This window comes from Doryrhamphus excisus, chromosome 20 (assembly GCF_030265055.1).
Source record: "Doryrhamphus excisus isolate RoL2022-K1 chromosome 20, RoL_Dexc_1.0, whole genome shotgun sequence".
In the NCBI taxonomy this organism is placed as follows: domain Eukaryota; kingdom Metazoa; phylum Chordata; class Actinopteri; order Syngnathiformes; family Syngnathidae; genus Doryrhamphus; species Doryrhamphus excisus.
The window spans coordinates 13901449-13924554 of NC_080485.1; the positions used below are offsets into that span (position 1 = coordinate 13901449).

The window sequence follows — 23106 nt, forward strand, 5'->3', positions numbered from 1 at the left end:
GGCAGAAGTGCTGTAACTTGGCGGGTTCCGAGAGGTTCTGATCCGTGTTTTGTTTACGTTCTCCTCCTTTGCAGATCCACACATCAAGGTGTGCGGCAAGAGGGAACACGTGAGAGAAGCCAAAGACAGGATTATGCTGGTACTCGACACAAAGGTAAGCATCTATTGCTTCCTGTCAGCAACACACACACACATCGTCATCCTGGACCTGACATCAACTGCCATGTGCCAGGAGGCTTTGTTGCCGTGGCAACAGGAGAATTGCACACCTTAGGAGACTGTACTGTAGCACCCCCTGGGGGCAGCCAATCATCGATGCGCTTCTTTGGGCGGCCAAATATAACAAATCATTACATTCAGTGGCCACATCATTAGGTACACCTGCACAATTTAATGATATATGAAAAGTACACAAAATAAAAATATAATGGCCAATTTTGAAGTGTTTTATTGACTTTATATTTATCATAGTAGACGGCATAGGACTGCACTGCATCATGCAGAGAACTGTTTTTTAAATATTTTTAGAAGCACTGAAATGTGATGCTGAGAAGAAAAAAAAACAGTTGGTCAGTACCTTGCCCAAGGATACTTTGAGCACAGGAGCATCAAACCTGCAACCTTCAAGTTGGGAGGCGACCACTCTACCACCTGACAATTATTATTATAATTCCGACTCATTTGTCATACTTCTATGACAATACCATTTAAAGATAATATGTTTATTTGTTTTTATTTATTGTGTTGTTTTTTTAATATTTTTTAACAAACACCGTGTAAATGCAAATGGCCCCCAATTCGCACTTTGGACACCCCTTTTTTTCGCCATAAGCCATAATAATAATAATAATTATTATTATTATTATTATTATTATTATTATTATTATTATTATTATTATTATTATTATTATTAATCATAATAATTCAATCCGATTGTCTTTTTCCTTAATCACACTAGAGTAACAGAGTAACGCTGAAGATGGATGTGTCCCACACGGAGCACTCCCATGTGATCGGCAAGGGGGGCAACAACATCAAGAGGGTGATGGAGGAGACGGGCTGCCACATCCACTTCCCAGATTCCAACAGGAACAACCAAGCCGAGAAAAGCAACCAGGTACGTCGTTGAGTTGTACTTCCATCAATATTTACGTTCACGAAACTGCTTTTTCCTACATTATTGTGTCTTTCGATGCTTCGTTGTTGATCCATTTCCAGTTTGTTTTCCAATATCGCTGTGGACACAATCACTGATGTTGTATTCCGAAAGTTGTGCTTCCCGGAATTTAGCTAATGGCTGCTTACTACTCAGACAGAAAGGACAATTATGCAAACTAGCGCAACCAAATAGTGAATTTGGCTTCGTGATGAAGCGCAGGAGGCCAGACGGCTGCTAAAGTCTGATAACCGCAGAGTATCTGACCCCGCGGAATGTCGAAAACTCCCCTGCTGATTACAGAGTGCGGCGTTTCTTAATCAACATGTAGGTCCCAATTACCCTCTTGGATCATCAGTTGGGCAATGTTGTGGTCATGAAATACCGATTTTTCTCAGTGAGAGGCCATGTGGGCAATAAGGAAATAACTTTCAATGCCATTTGGTTTGTTTCACGCATTCCCTAGGGAATTGGGTAGACAGAAACTGTTTGGAAAAGGTACTTCTGTATCCTGGATTGCCCCGTAACCAAATATTTTTACTGCCTATTTACATGGATTGTCAAGTGACCCGTGTCTGTGCTGAACACCTAAAATAACCAGAATGGAAATCATAACATTGTGCCGCAGAGAACAACATGGAAAGGTTCAAAGAGCAGTTTCCCCGCAAAGTCCAATTTCTTCAGATTTCAAGCAAAAATAATCATTGAAATAGAAATAATCTGTTTTCTTTCCCCATATTAAATGGATAGTTGGGATTATTTTGACGTGAAGTTGTATGACATCCCCATCGGCGGTGTAGCGCATCAACCGTGACTTCCCGTGAGTTGATCTCTGATCGGATTTCGGTTATGAGGAACGTAATGGTAATGGTTTAATTTCATTTGAACATGCATCAGATTACAATTGAATGCATCACATAATCAGTTCACAGTTCCACATGTCCAAAAGGAGTAGGAAGAAGCAAAGCTTATTAAATCCTACCCCTCCATCTGGTACTTTTACAATCAGTAACTGTTACATTTGGTCACTTCCTGCTTTCCTAATATAATTTAAGTTTTTTTATATATTTTTTTATTTATATATATTTTAATTATTTTTTATCATTAAAAAATAATTTTATTTATAATTTTTTAAAATTATTAATTTATAAAAAATATTTTAATTATATATTTTAATTATTAATTTATTGATTTTATTTAAAAAATTAATTTTATTTATTAATTTTTTTATAATTGCTTATAATTTTTTTTATTTTTTGTCACGTACCGAAGTACGAGATATGAGCATCTGCAACAACTGTTACATTTGTTCACTTCCTGCTTTCCATAATACAGTTTAAGGGTTTTTTTTTTGTTTTTTTTGTTTTGTTTTGTTTTTTTAAATAATGCGAAGTATGAGGTGATATGAACCCTTTCAATTTTAGTTTTACTTAGGTTCAAGGACAATCTATTATCATCAAACCGTTCAAAACGTTCTCAAGTGATACATTTGCATCTTAAAAAATCAGACCTCTACTTTCTCTCTCGTCATATCACAGAGTGCAATGTGTTCCACAGTCTTTACACTTGCAGTTGAAGACGCTATGCTTACACATAAAATGAGACATAAACAGCAAATGAGTGCATTTATTCATGAATTGAAATTATACAAGATTACAGTATACAGACGGTTTAACCTCATGAAGTGTATTCCATCCATCACTTTGTTTCTCCGGTGACGCACTGAAAGGCAGACAATCATCAAGAGACTTCCTTCTTAACACCCGAGACCCATTAAGCTGCCTCCTTTCCTGGTTTTAAAAGCTTAACTGATGCGTCACAAGAGCCTCAGAGAATATAGAAAGTATTGGCATGTTCAGGCAATGATGTAAAGCACATCTGTTAGCGTTTGCTAACATGGGACCTGCTTGCAGTTGCGTAGTCTTTTTTGAAATAGCTATAAAAATAGCAGCAATTATGCCGTCAAAGATGGAGTAAACCTTTTTCCGTGTTTTCATTCGATTTGCTGTCAAAATTGGAATTATGTATGATAATGCATTCAATAATGTATTTTTTTTTAATCAACAGGTGTCCATCGCAGGGCAGCCAGGAGGGGTGGAGGCGGCTCGAGTTAAAATCAGGGTAAGTTGGACCCAGTCCCGCTGTCTTTGAAAAGGGGGGGATACTCCCACCGGAAAAACATTGAAAGGAACACGTCCTGTACTCTGGAAAAATTATTACTTATGGCGTCCATTCAAAACATTTGATTTTTAGGACAACTATCATTTTTTTCAACTCACTTGGGTCAAAGTGTTCTGGACCCGAGTGCCCGTTTTGGGTTTCACACGTTCCATTTTCCGACTTACATCCATTTGATTCAGCAAATATCTGAAACTGCCTTCACACTTGTTGGTCGGACTAAAAATAATAAGTTTTTAAAGGATTATTGTGCAGACTTTGGTGTCCTATGGACCAGATTCGAGTTCACTTGTAAGAGGACGTAAACCAGGGGTCTCAAACACGCGGCCCGCGGGCCAAATGTGGCCCGCAGGACACTAGTTTGAGGCCCCCCGCCTTGATATGAAAGTTAGTGCGGCCCGCGCAAGTTTGATATGGATGCTGTATGGTATCAGGTATCCAGAAAAAATTATTTCGTTTGATTCATGTTCATGTTAAAGGTTAAATAACTGTAGTACTTATCCTCCCTATCCGTGTGGAAGTGGTAAATTTTTGGCTATTTAAGTTTAAAGGAAATAACTTGAAGGCTACCGTTTAGGTCGCTAGCTCGCTAGTTTGCGAGTTAGCATGCGTCTCAAGACCCTGCAGTTGCGCAATATGTTGTTATTATTTGGTGTTTTATTATTATTATTATATTTATTTATTACTGATTGATTGATTTTCTTTATTCTTGATTTGTTTATTTATTTTTCATCTTATTTTGTGTAGAAAAATAAAAATTAAGATATTTGAGAACAGTGGAATGTTTTATCAGAGCTTTTCTTGTAGAAAATCGGAACAAAAGCAAAGTTTATTCATTTTTCTGTTTTTAATAAATGTGTTTTTTTTTTTTTTTTTTTTGGGAAAACCTGATGCGGCCCAGCCTCGCCCAGACCCTAGCTCCAGTGACCCCCAAGTAAATTGAGTTTGAGACCCCTGAAATAAACCATACATCAGAGCTAAAACCATTGCAAAACAGCGTCAGTTTGAGTCATGTGATTTGTCTAACAGTCCTAAAACGTCTCATATGTTTCAACACCGTCACCGCTATCTCCAAAGCTAACACAAATACAGTACGTAACCGAAGAGTGATATAAACGCTGCATATTTGTGTGGTGTCTGCTGCTGAAACATGGTGTGGGCGTTTATATCTTCTTCCAAGCGTGATGCTTGGTTGCACAAGCAACAAATGAGTGCCAGCATCCCAAAATATTGCTCATCATAAGGAGACCCGGTTAGCAGGAGAAGCTATGACGCATTTCCTTCGGTCGGATTGGTTTTCTATGGTTCTGAGCTTTAGGTAGTGACGGAAAGGGCAAGATGGCGGGTACCAGCATGTGAAATTAGTGTTCTCTGTAGGGTGGCTGGGCTCGCCCTTGGAAATGAGGTGAGAATCGTCTTTTCTGTGTGAAAGTGCACACAATTGTGGCTCACTTTGTGTAAGAGGCACAGGTAGACAAATTGTGATGTGACTATTTTGCAGAATCTCTCCAGAAACCATCCGCCTATTCGTCAATCCATTCATTCATTCCAATGATTATCCTTTCACACAGACAGCTAGTCAGCTCAATGGGCTCCCTGTTTCCTGGGTGGGTGTTTGTTTTCATGTGTCAAAGCGCAGAATTAAGCGAGAATTCAACTTTTGTGTGATAAAGGTGATAAAAGGTCTCTTTATTTACATTTTCCATCATCTTTTTCCCATTTTTACCAGGACCTTTTAGCCTGAAATTGGACTCCAGGCACTCATTTTTGAATAAAGCTGAAGTCAGCGCCAACCATATAAAAAAAAAAGCAGCCTATTCTTCCTTCATTTCCAAAGTCCGGCTGTCCTTTCTGTGTTCTGACCTACATTTCTCCATCCCTCAGAGAGCGAGAGTGGAACCGAGATACAAATGTAAGGCCAAGCACATATGGGAATGATCAGGGAAGCATTTCTTTGGTTGGAGCAATCCATGCTGCCTGCCCTTCACTGGAAGCCAAAGCCGTTGTGGCGCTCTGCCCAACAGCCAGTGTTTGGATAACTCTATGTGTGTGTGTGTGTGTGTGCGTGCACGTGTCCATACACTTCTGCACGCATAAGTGTGCGTTTTCACGGAGTAAGGTCGTAGCGTCCGTCTGTGTTATTTGCTGGACCGCTGATATCTGCTGCGGTTTGAGTCAATGACATGTATGACATGCATGAGAACAAACAGGCCAAATGCCTCAGAGCTTGAACAGAACATTGCCTTCATAGTTTAATGATGTACAGTTGAAAGCTTTTAAGGCAAACTGAAGCATTGTTAATGCTATGGAGGCCATTAACGTTTCTTATTTCTGTCCACTTACCAGTTTTGTATGTGGACAGTAATGGTTGTGTGTTGAGAGTAAAGCTATTCTGCTATACAAGCTGGACACTGATTACTCTAATGTTAAGTCAATATTCACATATACCAGGGGTCGGCAACCTTTACAATCAAAAAATGTCATTTTACCAATCTGGCGGCTTTTTTCTCAAAAGCAACTAGCAACAAATGGGGACTTTTCCTGGCGTCATCGGGAGACTTTTTTTGGTATTTGGGGACTTAAAAGTGAAAGCACGGTTGCACGGTTGAAAGCTTTTAAGGCAAACTGAAGCATTGTTAGTGCTATGGAGGCCATTAACGTTTCTTATTTCTGCCCACTTACCAGTTTTATATGTGGACAGTAATGGTTGTGTGTTGAGAGTAAAGCTATTCTGCTATACAAGCTGGACACTGACTACTCTAATGTTAAGTCAATATTCACATATACCAGGGGTCGGCAACCTTTACCATCAAAAAATGACATTTTACCAATCTGGCGGCTTTTTTCTCAAAAGCAACTAGCAACAAATGGGGACTTTTCCTGGCGTCATCAGGAGACTTTTTTGGTATTTGGGGACTTAAAAGTGAAAGCACGGTTGCACGGTTGAAAGCTTTTAAGGCAAACTGAAGCATTGTTAGTGCTATGGAGGCCATTAACGTTTCTTATTTCTGTCCACTTACCAGCTTTGTATGTGGACAGTAATGGTTGTGCGTTGACAGTAAAGCTATTCTGCTATATAAGCCGGACACTGACTACTCTAATGTTAAGTCAAGATTCACATATACCAGGGGTCGGCAACCTTTACCATCAAAAAAATACTTTTTACCAATCTCGGGGCTTTTTTCTCAAAAGCAACTAGCGACAAATGGGGACTTTTCCTGGCGTCATCAGTAGACTTTTTTGGTATTCGGGGACTTAAAAGTGAAAGCACAGTTGCATGGTTGAAAGCTTTTAAGGCAAACTGAAGCATTGTTAGTGCGATGGAGGCCATTAACGTTTCTTATTTCTGCCCACTTACCAGCTTTGTATGTGGACAGTAATGGTTGTGTGTTGAGAGTAAAGCTATTCTGCTATACAAGCTGGACACTGATTACTCTAATGTTAAGTCAATATTCACATATACCAGGGGTCGGCAACCTTTACAATCAAAAAATGTCATTTTACCAATCTGGCGGCTTTTTTCTCAAAAGCAACTAGCGACAAATGGGGACTTTTCCTGGCGTCATCAGGAGACTTTTTTGGTATTTGGGGACTTAAAAGTGAAAGCACGGTTGCACGGTTGAAAGCTTTTAAGGCAAACTGAAGCATTGTTAGTGCTATGGAGGCCATTAACGTTTCTTATTTCTGCCCACTTACCAGCTTTATATGTGGACAGTAATGGTTGTGCGTTGAGAGTAAAGCTTTTCTGCTATTACAAGCTGGACACTGACTACTCTAATGTTAAGTCAATATTCACATATACCAGGGGTCGGCAACCTTTACAATCAAAAAATTTCATTTTACCAATCTGGCGGCTTTTTTCTCAAAAGCAACTAGCGACAAATGGGGACTTTTCCTGGCGTCATCAGGAGACGTTTTTGGTATTTTTGTGGACTTAAAAGTGAAAGCACGGTTGCACGGTTGAAAGCTTTTAAGGCAAACTGAAGCATTGTTAGTGCTATGGAGGCCATTAACGTTTCTTATTTCTGCCCACTTACCAGCTTTGTATGTGGACAGTAATGGCTGTGTGTTGACAGTAAAGCTATTCTGCTATACAAGCTGGATACTGACTACTCTAATGTTAAGTCAAGATTCACATATACCAGGGGTCGGCAACCTTTACAATCAAAAAATGACATTTTACCAATCTGGCGGCTTTTTTCTCAAAAGCAACTAGCGACAAATGGAGACTTTTTTTGGTATTTGGGGACTTAAAAGTGAAAGCACGGTTGCTGAACATTTGTTCTACACTAACGGGCTCTCCTCTAGTCACCAACTGGGCGATTAGCGTGTCACAGGCTCAAAACGCATAGCTGTACAGTTGAAAGCTTTTAAGGCAAACTGAAGCATTGTTAGTGCTATGGAGGCCATTAACGTTTCTTATTTCTGCCCACTTACCAGCTTTGTATGTGGACAGTAATGGCTGTGTGTTGAGAGTAAAGCTATTCTGCTATACAAGCTAGACACTGACTACTCTAATGTTAAGTCAATATTCACATATACCAGGGGTCGGCAACCTTAACCATAAAAAAAAGACGTTTTACCAATCTGGCGGATTTTTTCTCAAAAGCAACTAGCGACAAATGGAGACTTTTTTTTGGTATTTTGGGACTTAAAAGTGAAAGCACGGTTGCTGAACATTTGTTCTACACTTACCGACCTCTCCTGTAGTCACCAACTCGGCGATTAGCATGTCACAGGCTCAAAATGCATAGCTATTGTACGCTATTTTTACAGTGAGACTCACTGCAAACACTAGCCTACCGCCCTTTCCCTTTCTCATCCAATCAGCAGTCAGAAGTCTAGATGCATTCACGGGCTTGCAGTAAGTCAGATATTTCATGCTTTTTTCAAAAATGCACATTGCCACTATATGGGTGTTAATAAAAAAAATCAAAAGACGAGCTGTTGGTTGCCGACCCCTGACATACAATATAGCATACAGATAACATTTCTACCAGTAATTTAAATTATTCAATTATTTTAACTTGATTTAATTTAATTGCATTTGTGCCAGTATTGCAGTTCATTTGCCAACTTCCCTGAGGAATCCCAAAGTGATTAATAAAGTATTGTCTTTCTAATTGCATTTCTCATTCAATTGAAGCACAATTTAATTTAAGATTATGTTATTATATTACTGCTAGTGTTTCATGTGTTGAATAATGTGTATTTAATTGCGGGAAAAACATTTTCCGCTAAAGTTTATATAGAAAATACATATAAAGATGTAGTAATTTTGTAGTAATTGATTGAATGTCCGTCTCCCCCTTACTGCTTGTAGGAGCTGCTACCTCTGGTGCTCTCGTTCGAGCTCCCAGCCATCATGCAGTCGGACCCCAGCTCACCGAGCGTGCAGGCCATCTCTCAGACCTACAACCTCACCGTGTCCTTCAAGCCCCCCACGCGCCTCTACAGGGCCACCGGAGTGGTGCGCGGATCCCAAAACAACGCCCATGCCGTCAAGGTGAGGCAGATGTTTACGTTATATATTTACAGTCCACTACAAGTGGACTCAACTGACCTAATTGTAAATACATTCATTATGTTTAATACTTTATTCATAAAATAGAGGATTATCACCATAATTACATTAACAGTATTAGTCAAATGGTTACACTTACAGTACTTAATCTCTCCCATAAACGAGGTGTGTCCAAACCCTTCACTGCTAGTGTACGTACAAAATAGAGCACATCATAAGGTCACAAGAAGTTTGCTCATTTCCTGTCTATTGCGTCGTAGCCGAGCTCCTCTCCGCCCGCAAGGCGAGGAAGCTTTCCCGAGCCCACCGACACTAGCAAGCATTGCTGACTTTCCCTCACACAAACCGCTTCATTACTTCTAAACGCCCCGCAGCCAAGAGACTGCTGAGAGAGTCCACTCGCGTGAACTGACTGTTTTGTTTTTTTTTACTGCGGGGGAGGTGCAACTCTTAAAGTTTTTAGTTTAGCAGCAGTGAGGCAGAGGTGTCATTTTTTTGCATGTTTATCAACACACATACACACTTCTTCTGCTAGTATGAGGTTTTCAGTCTCTTTTTCCAATAAATCAACCAACATTTTAGTTTGTACGTGGGCACATTAGGCTTTTCAGGCCTCTATATATAGAATACACCCCACATGTTTCAGCAAGAATTTTCATTAATTAATTAATTGTCAAGGGACAACATTATAGAAAATACTTATTCCACTGAGGGCTGCATAAAGAAAAATCAAAGGATGCCAATGTCCATTTTGATGCTTAATTGACAGGCTGATATTTCCATGGTTTTATTACTAATAATCAAAGTCACTTGAGTTATTATATTTCATCCACACCAGAACTTCAGTCAGAGAGTGAGTCCGGACACAGTATGGTAATGGTAATGGTTTAATTTCATTTGAACATGCATCAGATTACAATTGAATGCATCACATAATCAGTTCACAGTTCCACATGTCCAAAAGGAGTAGGAAGAAGCAAAGCTTATTAAATCCTACCCCTCCATCTGGTACTTTTACAATCAGTAACTGTTACATTTGTTCACTTCCTGCTTTCCTAATATAATAAAAATATTTTATTATTTTTTATAATTGTTTTATAATTTTTCAATTTTTTTAAAATATTTTTTTAATTTTTAAAATATTTTTATTTATTTATTTATTTTTGTCACGTACCGAAGTACAAGGTGATATGAGCATCCAATGCCATAATGGGTACCATAGTAAGTGTCAATATAGTGATATATATAGCACATCATGACTGGTTCAAGACTCTTCATCCTTGTATTTAGCAAACATCAACTGCTTGTATTGTTTCTTGAATTGGCTCATCGTTGTTTGCATTGTTTGATTTCCTTACTCAATCCATTCCATAGTTTGATTCCACATACTGAAATGCTATGGCTATTTAACGTAGTCCTAGCAAAAAGTGTTTCAAATGTACTTCTTCCCTGAGAATTGTATGGACGAACACCTGTGGGGCATCCTCTAGCAGAAGGACATCATATCATCTACCATCTCCACCATGGAGAAGCGGAATAGGATTATAGAAAAGACACAATGGCTGTGTGTTGACTAATTCGCAGTGTATTGGCAGCTATTCAAGCTGTACACTGACTACCTTATATCCAAGATTCTCCAGAAGATGTAAATATGTTCCCTAGCAGGTCAGAGGGTTCAGGAGGCCAGATGAAGGCCGAGAGGATTTGGGGAAGCTCTGTTATGTGGTGCTGTGAGACCCTGGGAGTACCTTCAAGGATTGCCAAACCCACAGTGGATGGTTGTGTTACATTGACCACAGTGTGTGCATGTGTGTGTGTGTGTATGGATTCCCCTTTGCACAATAGAACCTTACTTTGCACCAGCAAGTGATAATTTGCACAGCAGAGAGACAATCATGACAGCTGCCTATTACATTTTCCAAAGATGTCATTATTTTCTCAAGGTTATAGACTGTTTTATAATGCGGTGTGGAAAGAGATGTGCAGTAAATGAAATAATATTTTATCAAAGCTTTTATGAGCGATCGGGTTTCTGGACAGAAATATACTTTATTGCCGTCAAACAGTTGCACGGGTAGGTTTTCGCTCGTAAAGAAAGTGTAAGGAGTGATTGTGTGGGCTTTGTTATTTTTTGATGGTGGTTTGGTTTTTTGGGGGTTTTTTTGGACCCTTTGTAGAATTGAAGTGTACTTGAACCTTGAAGCCACTGTAGTAAACAACAAAGGGATGGTGGTAAACATTTGTTTCATAGCATCAATGCTATAAAACATTCATTCATTCATTTTCTACCACTTTTTCCTCACGAGGGTCGCGGGGGTGCTGGAGCCTATCCCAGCTCTCAGTACACCCTGGACTGGTGGCCAGCCAATCACAGGGCACATATAGACAAACAACCATTCACACTCACATTCATACCTATGGACAATTTGGAGTCGCTAATTAACCTAGCATGTTTTTGGAATGTGGGAGGAAACCGGAGTACCCGGAGAAAACCCACGCATGCAAACTCCACACAGAGATGGCCGAGGGTGGAATTGAACACTGGTCTCCTAGCTGTGAGATATGTGTGCTAACCACACGACCACCGTGCAACCCATCATCAATGCAAATAATATCAATTAACAGACATGACACAGTGGTACACAATTGACAGCGTGCCAATGAGCAAACAGGTCTAGTCTTGAACACGGCAACGAAACAACAACGGCAACTATGTGCAAACAACACGGGCTAATTTCTGTAGGCTAATTTCTGTAGCTTCTTGGAATTTCTGTTGATAAAAATAATCATCATAATAACCAAAGAGGGCTGCGCGGTGGATGAGTGGTTAGCACGCAGACCTCACAGCTAGGAGACCAGGGTTCAATTCCACGCTCGGCTATCTCTGTGTGGAGTTTGCATGTTCTCCCCGTGCATGCGTGGGTTTTTCTCCAGGTACTCCAGATTTCCTCCCACATTCCAAAAACATGCTAGATTAATTGGCGAATGAGTGTGAATGGTTGTTTGCCCTGTGATTGACTGATTATTTATATTACTATATGATAATATTTTTATATTATTAAAATAATTCAGCAAAATATTGCATGGCAAGTTCCTCCATGGCTGCAGGATGGTCGAGTGGTTAGCGCGCACACCACACAGCTAGGAGACCCGAGTTCAACTCCACCCTCGGCCATCTTTGTGTGGAGTTTGCATGTTCTCCCCGTGCATGCGTGGGTTTTTTCCGGGTACTCCGGTTTCCTCCCACATTCCAAAAACATGCTAGGTTAATTAGTGACTCCAAATTGTCCATAGGTATGAATGTGAGTGTGAATGGTTGTTTGTCTATATGTGCCCTGTGATTGGCTGGCCACCAGTCCAGGGTGTACCCCGCCTCTCGCCCGAAGACAGCTGGGATAGGCTCCAGCACCCCTGCGACCCTTGTGAGGATAAGCGGTAGAAAATGAATGAATGAATGAATAACCAAAGAGTGTCCGTGTCCAGGAACAATGTCGTACATTAGACGTAAACAGCATGTGACTTAGATGTACATACAGTATTGTCCCTTTATGGGAGAATGTACCTTCCTTATATTCATATTTTGCTGATTTTAGTGTATTTTTTTCTTTCCAGCGAGGCACTGCCCTCCTGCTGGAACATCTAGCAGGAAGCCTGGCCAACAGCATCTCGGTCACCACTCACCTTGACATCGCACCGCAGCACCACCTCTTCATGAAGGGCCGCAACGGCAGCAACATCAAACACATCACCCAGAGAACGGGGGCCCAGATCCACTTCCCGGACCCCAACAGCCCGCAGAAGAAATCCACGGTCTACATCCAGGGCACCATCGAGTCGGTGTGTCTGGCTCGGCAGTACCTCATGGTACGTAATTTGTGCGTGACTTCGAAACCTCTGGAGGTTTGTTTTTGTGGTGCTGGCATGGGAAATGTATTCCCCGGCGTGTGTGGTTGCTATAATGGACATCATCTTGGTATGCGAAGGATGCAATTTAACCACCACGGCCTGTTGAGGTTTTAGGGAGAACCTTGGCAGAATTTGCTTGGCTCTGTGCAGTCAAACAACAACCATTAAGCTGCCACATACCTGCTAGTTAGACGCATTATCTTGACTCCTGCTAATGATCGTCGTTTACTAGAATTTCAGAGGTTTCTTGGTGCCCTTGAACCTTACGCTGCTTTTATCTAAAGTACTTTGGCTTATCGTTTCAGATTATGTGAAAGTCATCATTGCCAATTACCAGAGGCTAAATGCTTTTGTTACGCCAGTGCATAATGTAGGACAGTAATTCTGCAGAACTGGTCTCCCATCTGGACCGCAAGACATTTATCAAATACCAAGCTTGTTGTGGCGACTGAACAAGCCTGTTTATGTTTGCAAATATGAGAGAGTGGATACACAGAGGCTTAAAATAAAAGTAGGCATACAGGATGGAGTGTCCGGTCTACAGTACTTTGTCATTTGGCCCCCCCCTTTTTTGCAGGCCCAGACTCTTGATTACAGATCCAATCCTGAGGCCTGTCAGGACCGACATGCTTGCTTTCACTGTAGCTAATTACATCCACTCACAATAGGAGCGGCGGCCATGCTGCGCTCAGCCTAAAATATAGACGTTTGTGGTGTTTGTGGTGGTGATAATGTGAAGCATATTGCACTTGACAGAATGCCCCCCCTCCCCCCATCTCTTGAGATGTAAATGTCCACCAGGGAGTCCTGAGTGTTTATCGAATTGGACTGAAACTCTTCCATTACATAAAGTCATGAGGACACACCACACCCTAATACTGAACCCTTCTACTCCTGTGTTAAAGCACAGACTGTTCGATTATTGTTTTGACTAATCTCAGAGTCTCAATGCATAAGATAAGATAAGATAAGATATGCCTTTATTTGCAGTACAAAATAAACAATATAAAAAAATTAACAATCTCAACAACCCAAGTATTAACAACATCAACAGTTTTACCCAGAGTTATGTACAAAGTATATAACTCTGGATATGCAGCATGCAGATAATATGAAACGAGATGAAATATATGACCAGTCTATACACTATGAGATCTTGCTAGTGAGTTAATATGAGGCATTATAGTACTATAATAGTATATAATAGTATAATAGAACGTAATGTATTGCATTTAGAACCTTAATATTGCACAGATATTGCATCCTTGTAGCTTTAGGATGGTTTGGCAAATCAGCACCAAATTGCATCCACAACTTTAGAGGACTCTCAAACAGATATGTGAAGGATTGGTTGTAAAACATGGCCGCCGTCTTTGCAGGGGCACTGGCGGGACTTAGCAGCTAAGCGTCCATCAATCATTGACCATTTATCTTGTGATTGTAAACCTTTGAGGACCAGTAGTACCTATTGACACATTTTCTTTTTTTTTTCCCTTGTAGGGCTTTCGAAAATCATATATATATATATTTTATACTTTATTTATTTTTATTTTTTTTTATTTTTATTTTTATTTTTATTTTTATTTTTATTTTTATTTTTATTTTTATTTTTATTTTTATTTTTATTTTTATTTTTATTTTTATTTTTATTTTTATTTTTATTTTTATTTTTATTCATTAATTCATTCATTTTCTACCGCTTTTCCTCACGAGGGTCGCAGGGGTTTTTATTTTTATTTTTATTTTTATTTTTATTTTTATTTTTATTTTTATTTTTATTTTTATTTTTATTTTTATTTTTATTTTTATTTTTATTTTTATTTTTATTTTTATTTTTATTTTTATTTTTATTTTTATTTTTATTTTTATTTTTATTTTTATTTTTTAAACAAATCTTCAACAGCAATACAAACACACTCAAAACAAAAAGGGGGCACTGGACATACACAGCACCTATTGACACTTTTTCATCCACAAAAGCAGGTACCGTTGGGTCAGATGGCATCAGAAATAACAAAAACAAACACACATGCTAATGTTAGCTTAGCATAGTGTTGCAGTATTTTGCTCCACCGTTTCCACTTTGCTACAGCACCTTCTCATGCTGAGAAATAAACACAAACGACTCTTCCTTTGTTGGTCATTCAAATGTCTGATGCGTTGACTGTAGCTTGGATTTTGCAGTTTTCCACTTGGCTATTTTGAACGTTAAAACAGTTTTTTCTGTTAAATCTCATTCATATGGGTGTAACGATTCGCCCAGCGATTGTCAGCTACAATACGTAACCTTTACGAGATCTAATGTGTGCTCCTCAGGGATGCCTGCCGCTGGTGCTCATGTTCGACATTAAAGAAGACGTGGAGGTGGAGCCTCAGTGCATCACGGCCCTCATGGAGCAGCTGGACGTCTTCATCAGCATCAAACCCAAGCCCAAGCAGCCTAGCAAGGTAAGGCAGACATCTGACGTGCTTCAAGGGATGAACCCGGCCTCTAAAGACAACATTCCAAGTGTCTCGCGTGCTCAGAGGCAGCCAGGGCGGTGTCGGGACTGTGATGTTGTGTTAAATAAACATATTAGCAGATCCCATTTCAATGTGTAAGGGACTTGAAAAGGAAAAACCAGGACACGAGGCCAAAGGAACCACAGTGTGTCTGCGTGCTCATTTTGTGTCTTTATTGCGTTTCGAGTAATAGAAGCTTTCTTCGAGGTCTGCGATGCCCTATTTGGACCAGTACAGACCAGTACATCTCCCCAGGTGTCTTCATGTCAGCCACAAGGGCGCAGTGCCTAACCCATGCAGTGATCTCGTCCCCTTAACCCTCCTAAGAACCCTTCACTTAAATATTTTAATGAGGTGACGGCAGACAACCTCTTCCAAATCCACTGCCTCAGCACTTTGGCCGTAAAGGACAGAGCCATCGGGTTTGGAGTCTGTTTTTAGAAATGCAAACAGTCATGACATGATTTTTGTGTGGCATTCAAAGAGGGCGGGGCTTGTGGCCTGGCTGGAAAGTGCATACGCAATTAGAAGACGAATGAGCGGTCTGACCTGATTATTTCTCTACAGATCATATTGGATTCATTTCCGTAGTATTTGTGGTAAGATGAGAAGTTCTGGGACTCTTTGGAAAGATGTAGCATCATTAATTATCGCCACTGTACAATTATGTTTTCATCTGCATTAGCCGATTAGCTTGTCTGACCTAGATAGCTATATTTTATTCAAATCTATGAATTATTTTTAAAAATACATTACAAAATATATAAATATATTTTTTCTATATATTTTAATTTAAAAATTAAATATGTAATACATTGTTTGTAAATATACAGATTCAATTTCATAAATATTTTTTAAAAACCCAAATTAAAAAATAATTAATATATGGCAATAATAATAATCATAACAATAATAATACATTTATCAAATTTCATTGTATGCATTACAATGACAATAAAGGCGATTCTGATTCTCTGATTTTGAATAATAATAATTATTATTGTAATCATAATTGTCCTTTTTATATTGTTATATTATTAGATATTATTATTATATTGATGAAAAAGATTTGTCATCATACACAATGATACAAATATTAATAATAATAACAATAATAATAATTATTATTTATTATATATTGTTTATTTAATAATATTTAATTTAAATAATATTAAATAATATTTAATTAATAGATTTAATTAATTATTTAATTAATAGATTAAAATATTTTTTCATCATAGATAATAATAATCATAATAGTAATTGTGATTATTATTATCTATAAAGAAAAATATTAATAATAATAATAGTAATTATTATTATCTATGATGAAAAAAAAATTTAAAAATATGTAATTTTATTATTTATAAAAGCATATCTTTGACATCTTCTAATTTGACAATTAATTTAAATTTTAGTGATTCAACAGATCGATAACTCCGTGAAGAAATTTTATATAATATTTTACAATCCACCAAAAAAATGCATTTACATCACACATACTCATTTACATCACAAATTGAGAACAGTTTAATATTTTCTTTCCCTAAATATTGTTGTCAAAAAATGGTTTCAATGAGAATCCAGCATCTTTATGACATACTGTAGTATTCATATGTGTGAGAATCATCCCCACATACTCTTTAAAGATTCCCTATAATAACTTTTTGTTGCTGATTTGATGTCTCAGGCGTAGGAGAACAATGTGTTCTGGGTATTTCCATCATGTGCATCAATGGCGAAATCTTTGCTCCTACACTACTGCTGTTTATCATCCTAATCTCGCCTTAATTCCCTTTTCCTTCCTCCCCATCTTGTTTGTCTCCACCTCTCATCCTCCCTTTCACTCCCTGTTTCCTTGTGCCAACATTCCCAAGCCTTCCATCTTCCTCCCATGCTATCTACGTTCTTCCAATCCACCTATTTCATCATGAAGACACTTCCACTGTCCAACCTCTCCAACCTCTCTGTGTCTTCCAGTCTGTAATAGTCAAGAGTGTGGAGAGGAACGCCGTGAACATGTACGAAGCCCGGAAATTTCTCTTGGGTCTCGAGTGCAACGGGGTGTCCTCTTCTCCGCCCTCGGTGGCCTTGAACCCCGCCGCCAACAGGCCCTCGCCGTCCCTCATGTGTCCCGTTGGCCTGGATATCCTAGCCTCAGCTGGCCTGGGGCTCAGCAACCTGGGTAACCATTAAGAGCTATTATGGGTACACTTTAATAATGATTTGGAGTGCATGAGAAAGTGTCTAAGAAAATATAGCTTTATATGACCACATATTGCACAACACAGCAGCAACAGAACCAATGTTGTAATAAGGGTAAGAAGTACTTTTTAGCATTAGAGCCCTCTAGACATGAAATAACACCCCTACAATCACCTTTACGTTCATATTGTTCAATAGAGTAGATGTAAATTAAACTCCTGACACAGACACAGCGCACAGACCTCACAGCTAGGAGACCCGAGTTCAATCCCACCCTCGGCCATCTCTGTGTGGAGTTTGCATGTTCTCCCTGTGCATGCGTGGGTTTTCTCCGGGTACTCCGGTTTCCTCCCACATTCCAAAAACATGCTAGGTTAATTGGTGACTCTAAATTGTCCATAGGTATGAATGTGAGTGTGAATGGTTGTTTGTCTATATGTGCCCTGTGATTGGCTGGCTGGCCACCAGTCCAGGGTGTAACCCGCCTCTCGCCTGAAGACAGCTGGGATAGGCCCCAGCACCCCCCGTGACCCTCGTGAGGCAAAGGGGTAGAAAATGAATGAATGAATCTTCATACTACATGTTCTTCTTCGAATATTTGAACTTTGTTCTCATAATATTTCTTTAATATTAAACATTCCGAAAGCTACTGTAATTCTAGATTTAGTTGGTTTATCATTATATTACAACTTTATGGCAACTTCTTTAATATTTCAACTTAGGTTAATTGGCGACTCCAAATTGTCCATAGGTATGAATGTGAGTGTGAATGGTTGTTTGTCTATATGTGCCCTGTGATTGGCTGGCCACCGGTCCAGGGTATACCCCACCTCTTGCTCGAAGACAGCTGGGATAGGCTCCAGCACCCCCACGACCCTTGTGATGATAAGCGGTAGAAAATGAAAAATGAATGAATGAATCTTCATACTACATGTTCTTCTTCTAATATTTGGACTTTGTTCCCATAATATTTCTTTAATATTTAACATTCCCACAGCTACTGTAATTCTATATCTAGATGGTTTATCATTATATTACAACTTTATTGGCAACTTCTTTAATATTTCAACTTAGGTTAATTGGCGACTCCAAATTGTCCATAGGTATGAATGTGAGTGTGAATGGTTGTTTGTCTATATGTGCCCTGTGATTGGCTGGCCACCAGTCCAGGGTGTACCCCGCCTCTCGCCTGAAGACAGTTGGGATAGGCTCCAGCATCCCTGTTCGATTGATTTTAAATGATACTTTCACATTATAGCTGGTATAAGAACCCTATTGATTTTTAGTAACTATACTGGAGTCAGCTCGACTAAAAGGCCATATTGGTGCATGTGTAATAAAAATGTAATTTCATCATTATTATTATTCTTGCTTTCATTTTCTATGTATTGTGTATCCAAACTGTACAGTATATTTCCTGACCTCACTACACTTCCTGCCAAAGGAGATGTAAAAAGCAGGATTAAACGTAAATATTCAGTCAGAGGAAATGATAATAATGTCATTCCGTGTGGTCCCGGTGCAGAGCGATCAGTTAAAAGTCGGTGATCAAGCTGCGGACGGCCACATCCTGGCTGGCCGTTAGCAATTGCTGCATGTTTGTCTAGCGCAGATTACACAGTGCAGGCTGCCAGGAGAGTCCCGTGCCTTATTCCTGGAGCCAAAGTAGCCCCTTGTTAAAGCCGCAGACCCCATTCTTTGTGTTTTCATGCACTCAGCACCACATTGTCTCCATAACATTGGCCGGGAAGACATGTTAGATATGGACTGACCTTGTAGAGAGATTCCTTCGCATGGAATTTGATTATTTTTTTTAACATGTTTGGTGGTAACTTTGACGGGACCACCTTTGATTTTTTTTGTGTTTACAGGCTTCCTGGGTGCGACGGCGTCCCACTCGCTCGCCAACTCCACCGCCCCCAACACTGTCCTGAACACCTTAAACTCCTCCATGAGTCCTCTGCAGGCCCCCAGCACCCCAACGCCTTCCTTGTGGCCCAGCTCACTCACCAGCACCCAAGGTTTGTGTATCGACGTGTATATTTTTCAGGAAGCCCGCATCGGCTTGGATGACCCTCAAGTTCTGCTGGTTTTTGTAATTTTTTTGGGTTATTAAATCTAATAAATATTATGGTTCTCCTCCAGCCTTCTCTTCCCAGTTGATGCTGCACCCGGCCACCCAGGCCACCCTGAGCAGCATCCTGCTATCGGGCGTGCAGGGCTACACGCAGAGCACGCCGTCCCCTCCGCCGGGCCTGGCGCCCATCGACAAGCAGCCCATTAACGGCGTTCCCGACTGTGCCAAGGCGGCCTGCACGCTCAACGGCCACGTGAAGGTCGGCCCGGTTTCCACCACTCCACCACTCCATTAGTCTCAAGCTTAATACTTAGCTTCATGGATTTGTGCAGCATCCTGGTTCCGTCTACGGGAGGATAGCCACTGCATCACTCGCCGAGACGGTTCTGAGTCCAGCTCCGTGTGACTCGGTCCAAGAGGCCAGTGGACACAATCCATCAGAACCACTGTCCAGCAAGTCCAGCACAGATGAAGGTACACATACACAGACAAATTGCATTCATTCATTCATTCATTTTCTTATGGGAACAAAGTCCAAATATTAGAAGAAGAACATGTAGTATGAAGATTTAGTCATTCATTCATTTTCTACCGCTTTTCCTCACAAGGGTCGCGGGGGTGCTGGAGCCTATCCCAGCTGTCTTTGGGCGGGGTACACCCTGGACTGGTGGCCAGCCAATCACAGGGCACATATAGACAAACAACCATTCACACTCACATTCATACCTATGGACAATTTGGAGTCGCTAATTAACCTAGCATGTTTTTGGAATGTGGGAGTAAACCGGAGTACCCACCGGAGAAAACCCACGCATGCACGGGGAGAACATGCAAACTCCAAACAGAGATGCCCAAGTGGAGAATTGAACTCAGGTCTTCATGATCACCTGACTGTGTGGCCAACATGCTAACCAAAAAAAACCTCAAAAATATTTTTAAATATGATGAACAAAACAAAAAAAGTTGTAATTTTCAGAAAATTCTGCAATTGAACCCTGGTCTCCTAGCTGTGAGGTCTACACGCTAACCACTCGACTGCCGTGCCGGCCAAAAATAGCATCCATTTATTTTTATTTATTGATATTTGGTATCTATTAGGGCTGCACGGCGGTCGAGTGGTTAGCACGCAGACTTCACAGCTTGGAGACCTGAGTTCAATTCCACCCTCGGCCATCTCTGTGTGGAGTTTACATGTTCTCCCCGTGCATGCCACATTCCAAAACATGCTAGGTTAATTAGCGACTCCAAATTGTCCATAGGTATGAATGTGAGTGTGAATGGTTGTTTGTTTATACGTGCCCTGTGATTGGCTGGCCACCAGTCCAGGGTGTACCCCGCCTCTCGCCTGGGATAGGCTCCAGCATATCCTCGTGAGGATTAGCGGTAGAAAATGAATGAATGAATGGTATCTATTACCTTGAACAATTAAAAGTTACAGTGTATATGAAAAAACACACACTCTTGCATAGAGCTCATTAGCATTAAAGCTACAGACACATAAAAAGGCGTTCCCTTTAGATGCTTGTTTAAAACTGAAAAAAAAGCATTTCACCTGTCAGCTTGTAATCAGGGCATAGTGTGGATGCTTTGTTAAGTTTAAAATGTCACATTTATGAATGAATACACTTTTTTGTTATATTGTGGGGTACTTTATTATTTTATATTATGATGTAAAATATCTTTTTCTCCTCTTGTTACCTACATTAACCTTCAAAAACACCTGAAGTGAACTCGTCCCTGATCTGCCAGAGTTTATCATCATGGAGACGTTAGCTTCAGCCCTCCTCTTGTTGCTCAGGCGGTTTTCCCCCTCGGTTCTTCTCTCTCACGCGTCTCCTTTTCCTCCACTGTTTACCGAACCCGTCCTCCCTGATGTGGTGCGTCACGGGCAGGTTTCCTCTCCCTCCTTCCCTCCTTCCCTCCTTCCTTCCATCACCTCCTCCTGTGTCACACGGTGTGTTTGGACTGGCTCGCCCTATTGTTTGCGTGGCGGACGCCTCCAACGTGAATCCCAAGAGATCTCCTTTAAAATGGGCTGACATCATGTTATTTCATGGCCGTGCATATTCAAAAAGTGTTGCTTCTTTACACTTCCTGTAACTCTGGAAGCTGAATTACAGATGGGTGTTTTTCCACTAATCCACAAACCCGCCGGGACTTTTAATGCAGCGTTTTTTTTTCCGATAAAGAGGAATACTAAGTGTGTGTGTGTAGGGTCTGACACATTTGTGGAGGTGGGCATGCCCAGGAGCCCCTCTCACTCGGCCAACGGCAGCGAGCTGAAGCAGATGCTGGCGTCATGCAAGACATCATCGGGAAAACGACAAGCCGTGGAGCTCCTGCAAGGCACCAAGAATTCCCACCTACAGTATGTTGGGATTTAAGATGTTTAAGTCACACACATTATTGAGTCCATGTGCAAAAAAAGATGGATTTGTACTTTTTTACTTTAGAAACTCCAACAACAACAATTTTGTAGGATTGCTACAAAAAATATTGTAGTACACTTCAATTACTGACAGAAATGCAATTACATTCAATTAAATATTGGCAGAAATTCAACCAAATGTAATTAGTTGTTTAATTACTGGCAGAAATGCAATAAAAGTAATTAAAATTTGTTTTAAATAAAATCAAATAAAATAGGATTCAAATACTCTCAGAAATGCAAAAATAACTAAAACTAAATAAAAACTAAATAAAAAAATATATAAAAATATGAAAATGAATAATAAAATAAAATAATAATTATTTTTAAGTTATATGTCCATCCAGAAAAACTGTTTAAATGAAACCAAAAATAAATAAAACCGCATTCAAATACTGGCTGAAATGCAGTTAAATATATATATATTCTATTAATTATTAAATATATATATATATATATTATTACATTATTATTATTAAGTTAAAAATATTTTAAGCTTACATTCTGTCAGAAATACAAATAAATAAAATTAGACTAATACTCACCAAAATGCGTTTACATTTAAGAAGATATATATTTAAATACCAGAAGAAATTAAACAATTAATAATAATAATATATAATATAATATAACAATATAATAATAAATAATAATAAATAATAATAAATAATAATAATTATAATAATTCAAACTGTGTTTAAATACTGGAAGAACTGGTATTCAGTAAATGATGATTGTTCTGAATGAAAACAAATGAAATAAAGTTAAGTTAAAATACTGTAATATTATATATTGGGTTTAAATCTTGTCACCTGGTATTCCTGGCAATGATTCATGTGTGTCGTGTGCAGTTCCGACTGTCTCTTGTCGGACGCCGAGTCCAGTTCTTCAGACAGTCCCGTGGCTGACAAGAGGGCGCCGGGCAGTGAGCGGGCGGCCGAGAGGGCGGCGCAGCAGAACGAGAGAGAGCGAATCAGACTGGGGCCGCAGACGTCCTTCGCCAACATGCAGGTACACACAAACACCCAAAACCGAAATCAAACTCTTGTATTTGTATGAATAATCATGGCCGCTGTTTCTCTGCAGGCTTTTGACTATGAACAGAAGAAGCTCCTAGCAACCAAAGGTGA

General features: G+C 39.7%; 1 protein-coding gene across 2 annotated transcripts in view; it reads left to right on the top strand.

Moving 5' to 3' along the window:
• Positions 1-23106, top strand: part of LOC131107954 (protein bicaudal C homolog 1-like) — a 63714-nt gene that overhangs the window by 35077 nt on the left and 5531 nt on the right. For both annotated transcript variants that reach the window (XM_058058488.1, XM_058058490.1), the window contains exons 4-16: positions 75-154; positions 959-1117; positions 3224-3277; positions 8658-8840; positions 12471-12722; positions 15081-15212; positions 17247-17451; positions 19343-19492; positions 19617-19807; positions 19881-20022; positions 21763-21916; positions 22828-22987; positions 23063-23102. In XM_058058488.1, the coding sequence (XP_057914471.1) occupies positions 75-154; positions 959-1117; positions 3224-3277; positions 8658-8840; positions 12471-12722; positions 15081-15212; positions 17247-17451; positions 19343-19492; positions 19617-19807; positions 19881-20022; positions 21763-21916; positions 22828-22987; positions 23063-23102 (1902 nt within the window). The remainder of the gene's footprint in view (positions 1-74; positions 155-958; positions 1118-3223; positions 3278-8657; positions 8841-12470; positions 12723-15080; positions 15213-17246; positions 17452-19342; positions 19493-19616; positions 19808-19880; positions 20023-21762; positions 21917-22827; positions 22988-23062; positions 23103-23106) is intronic.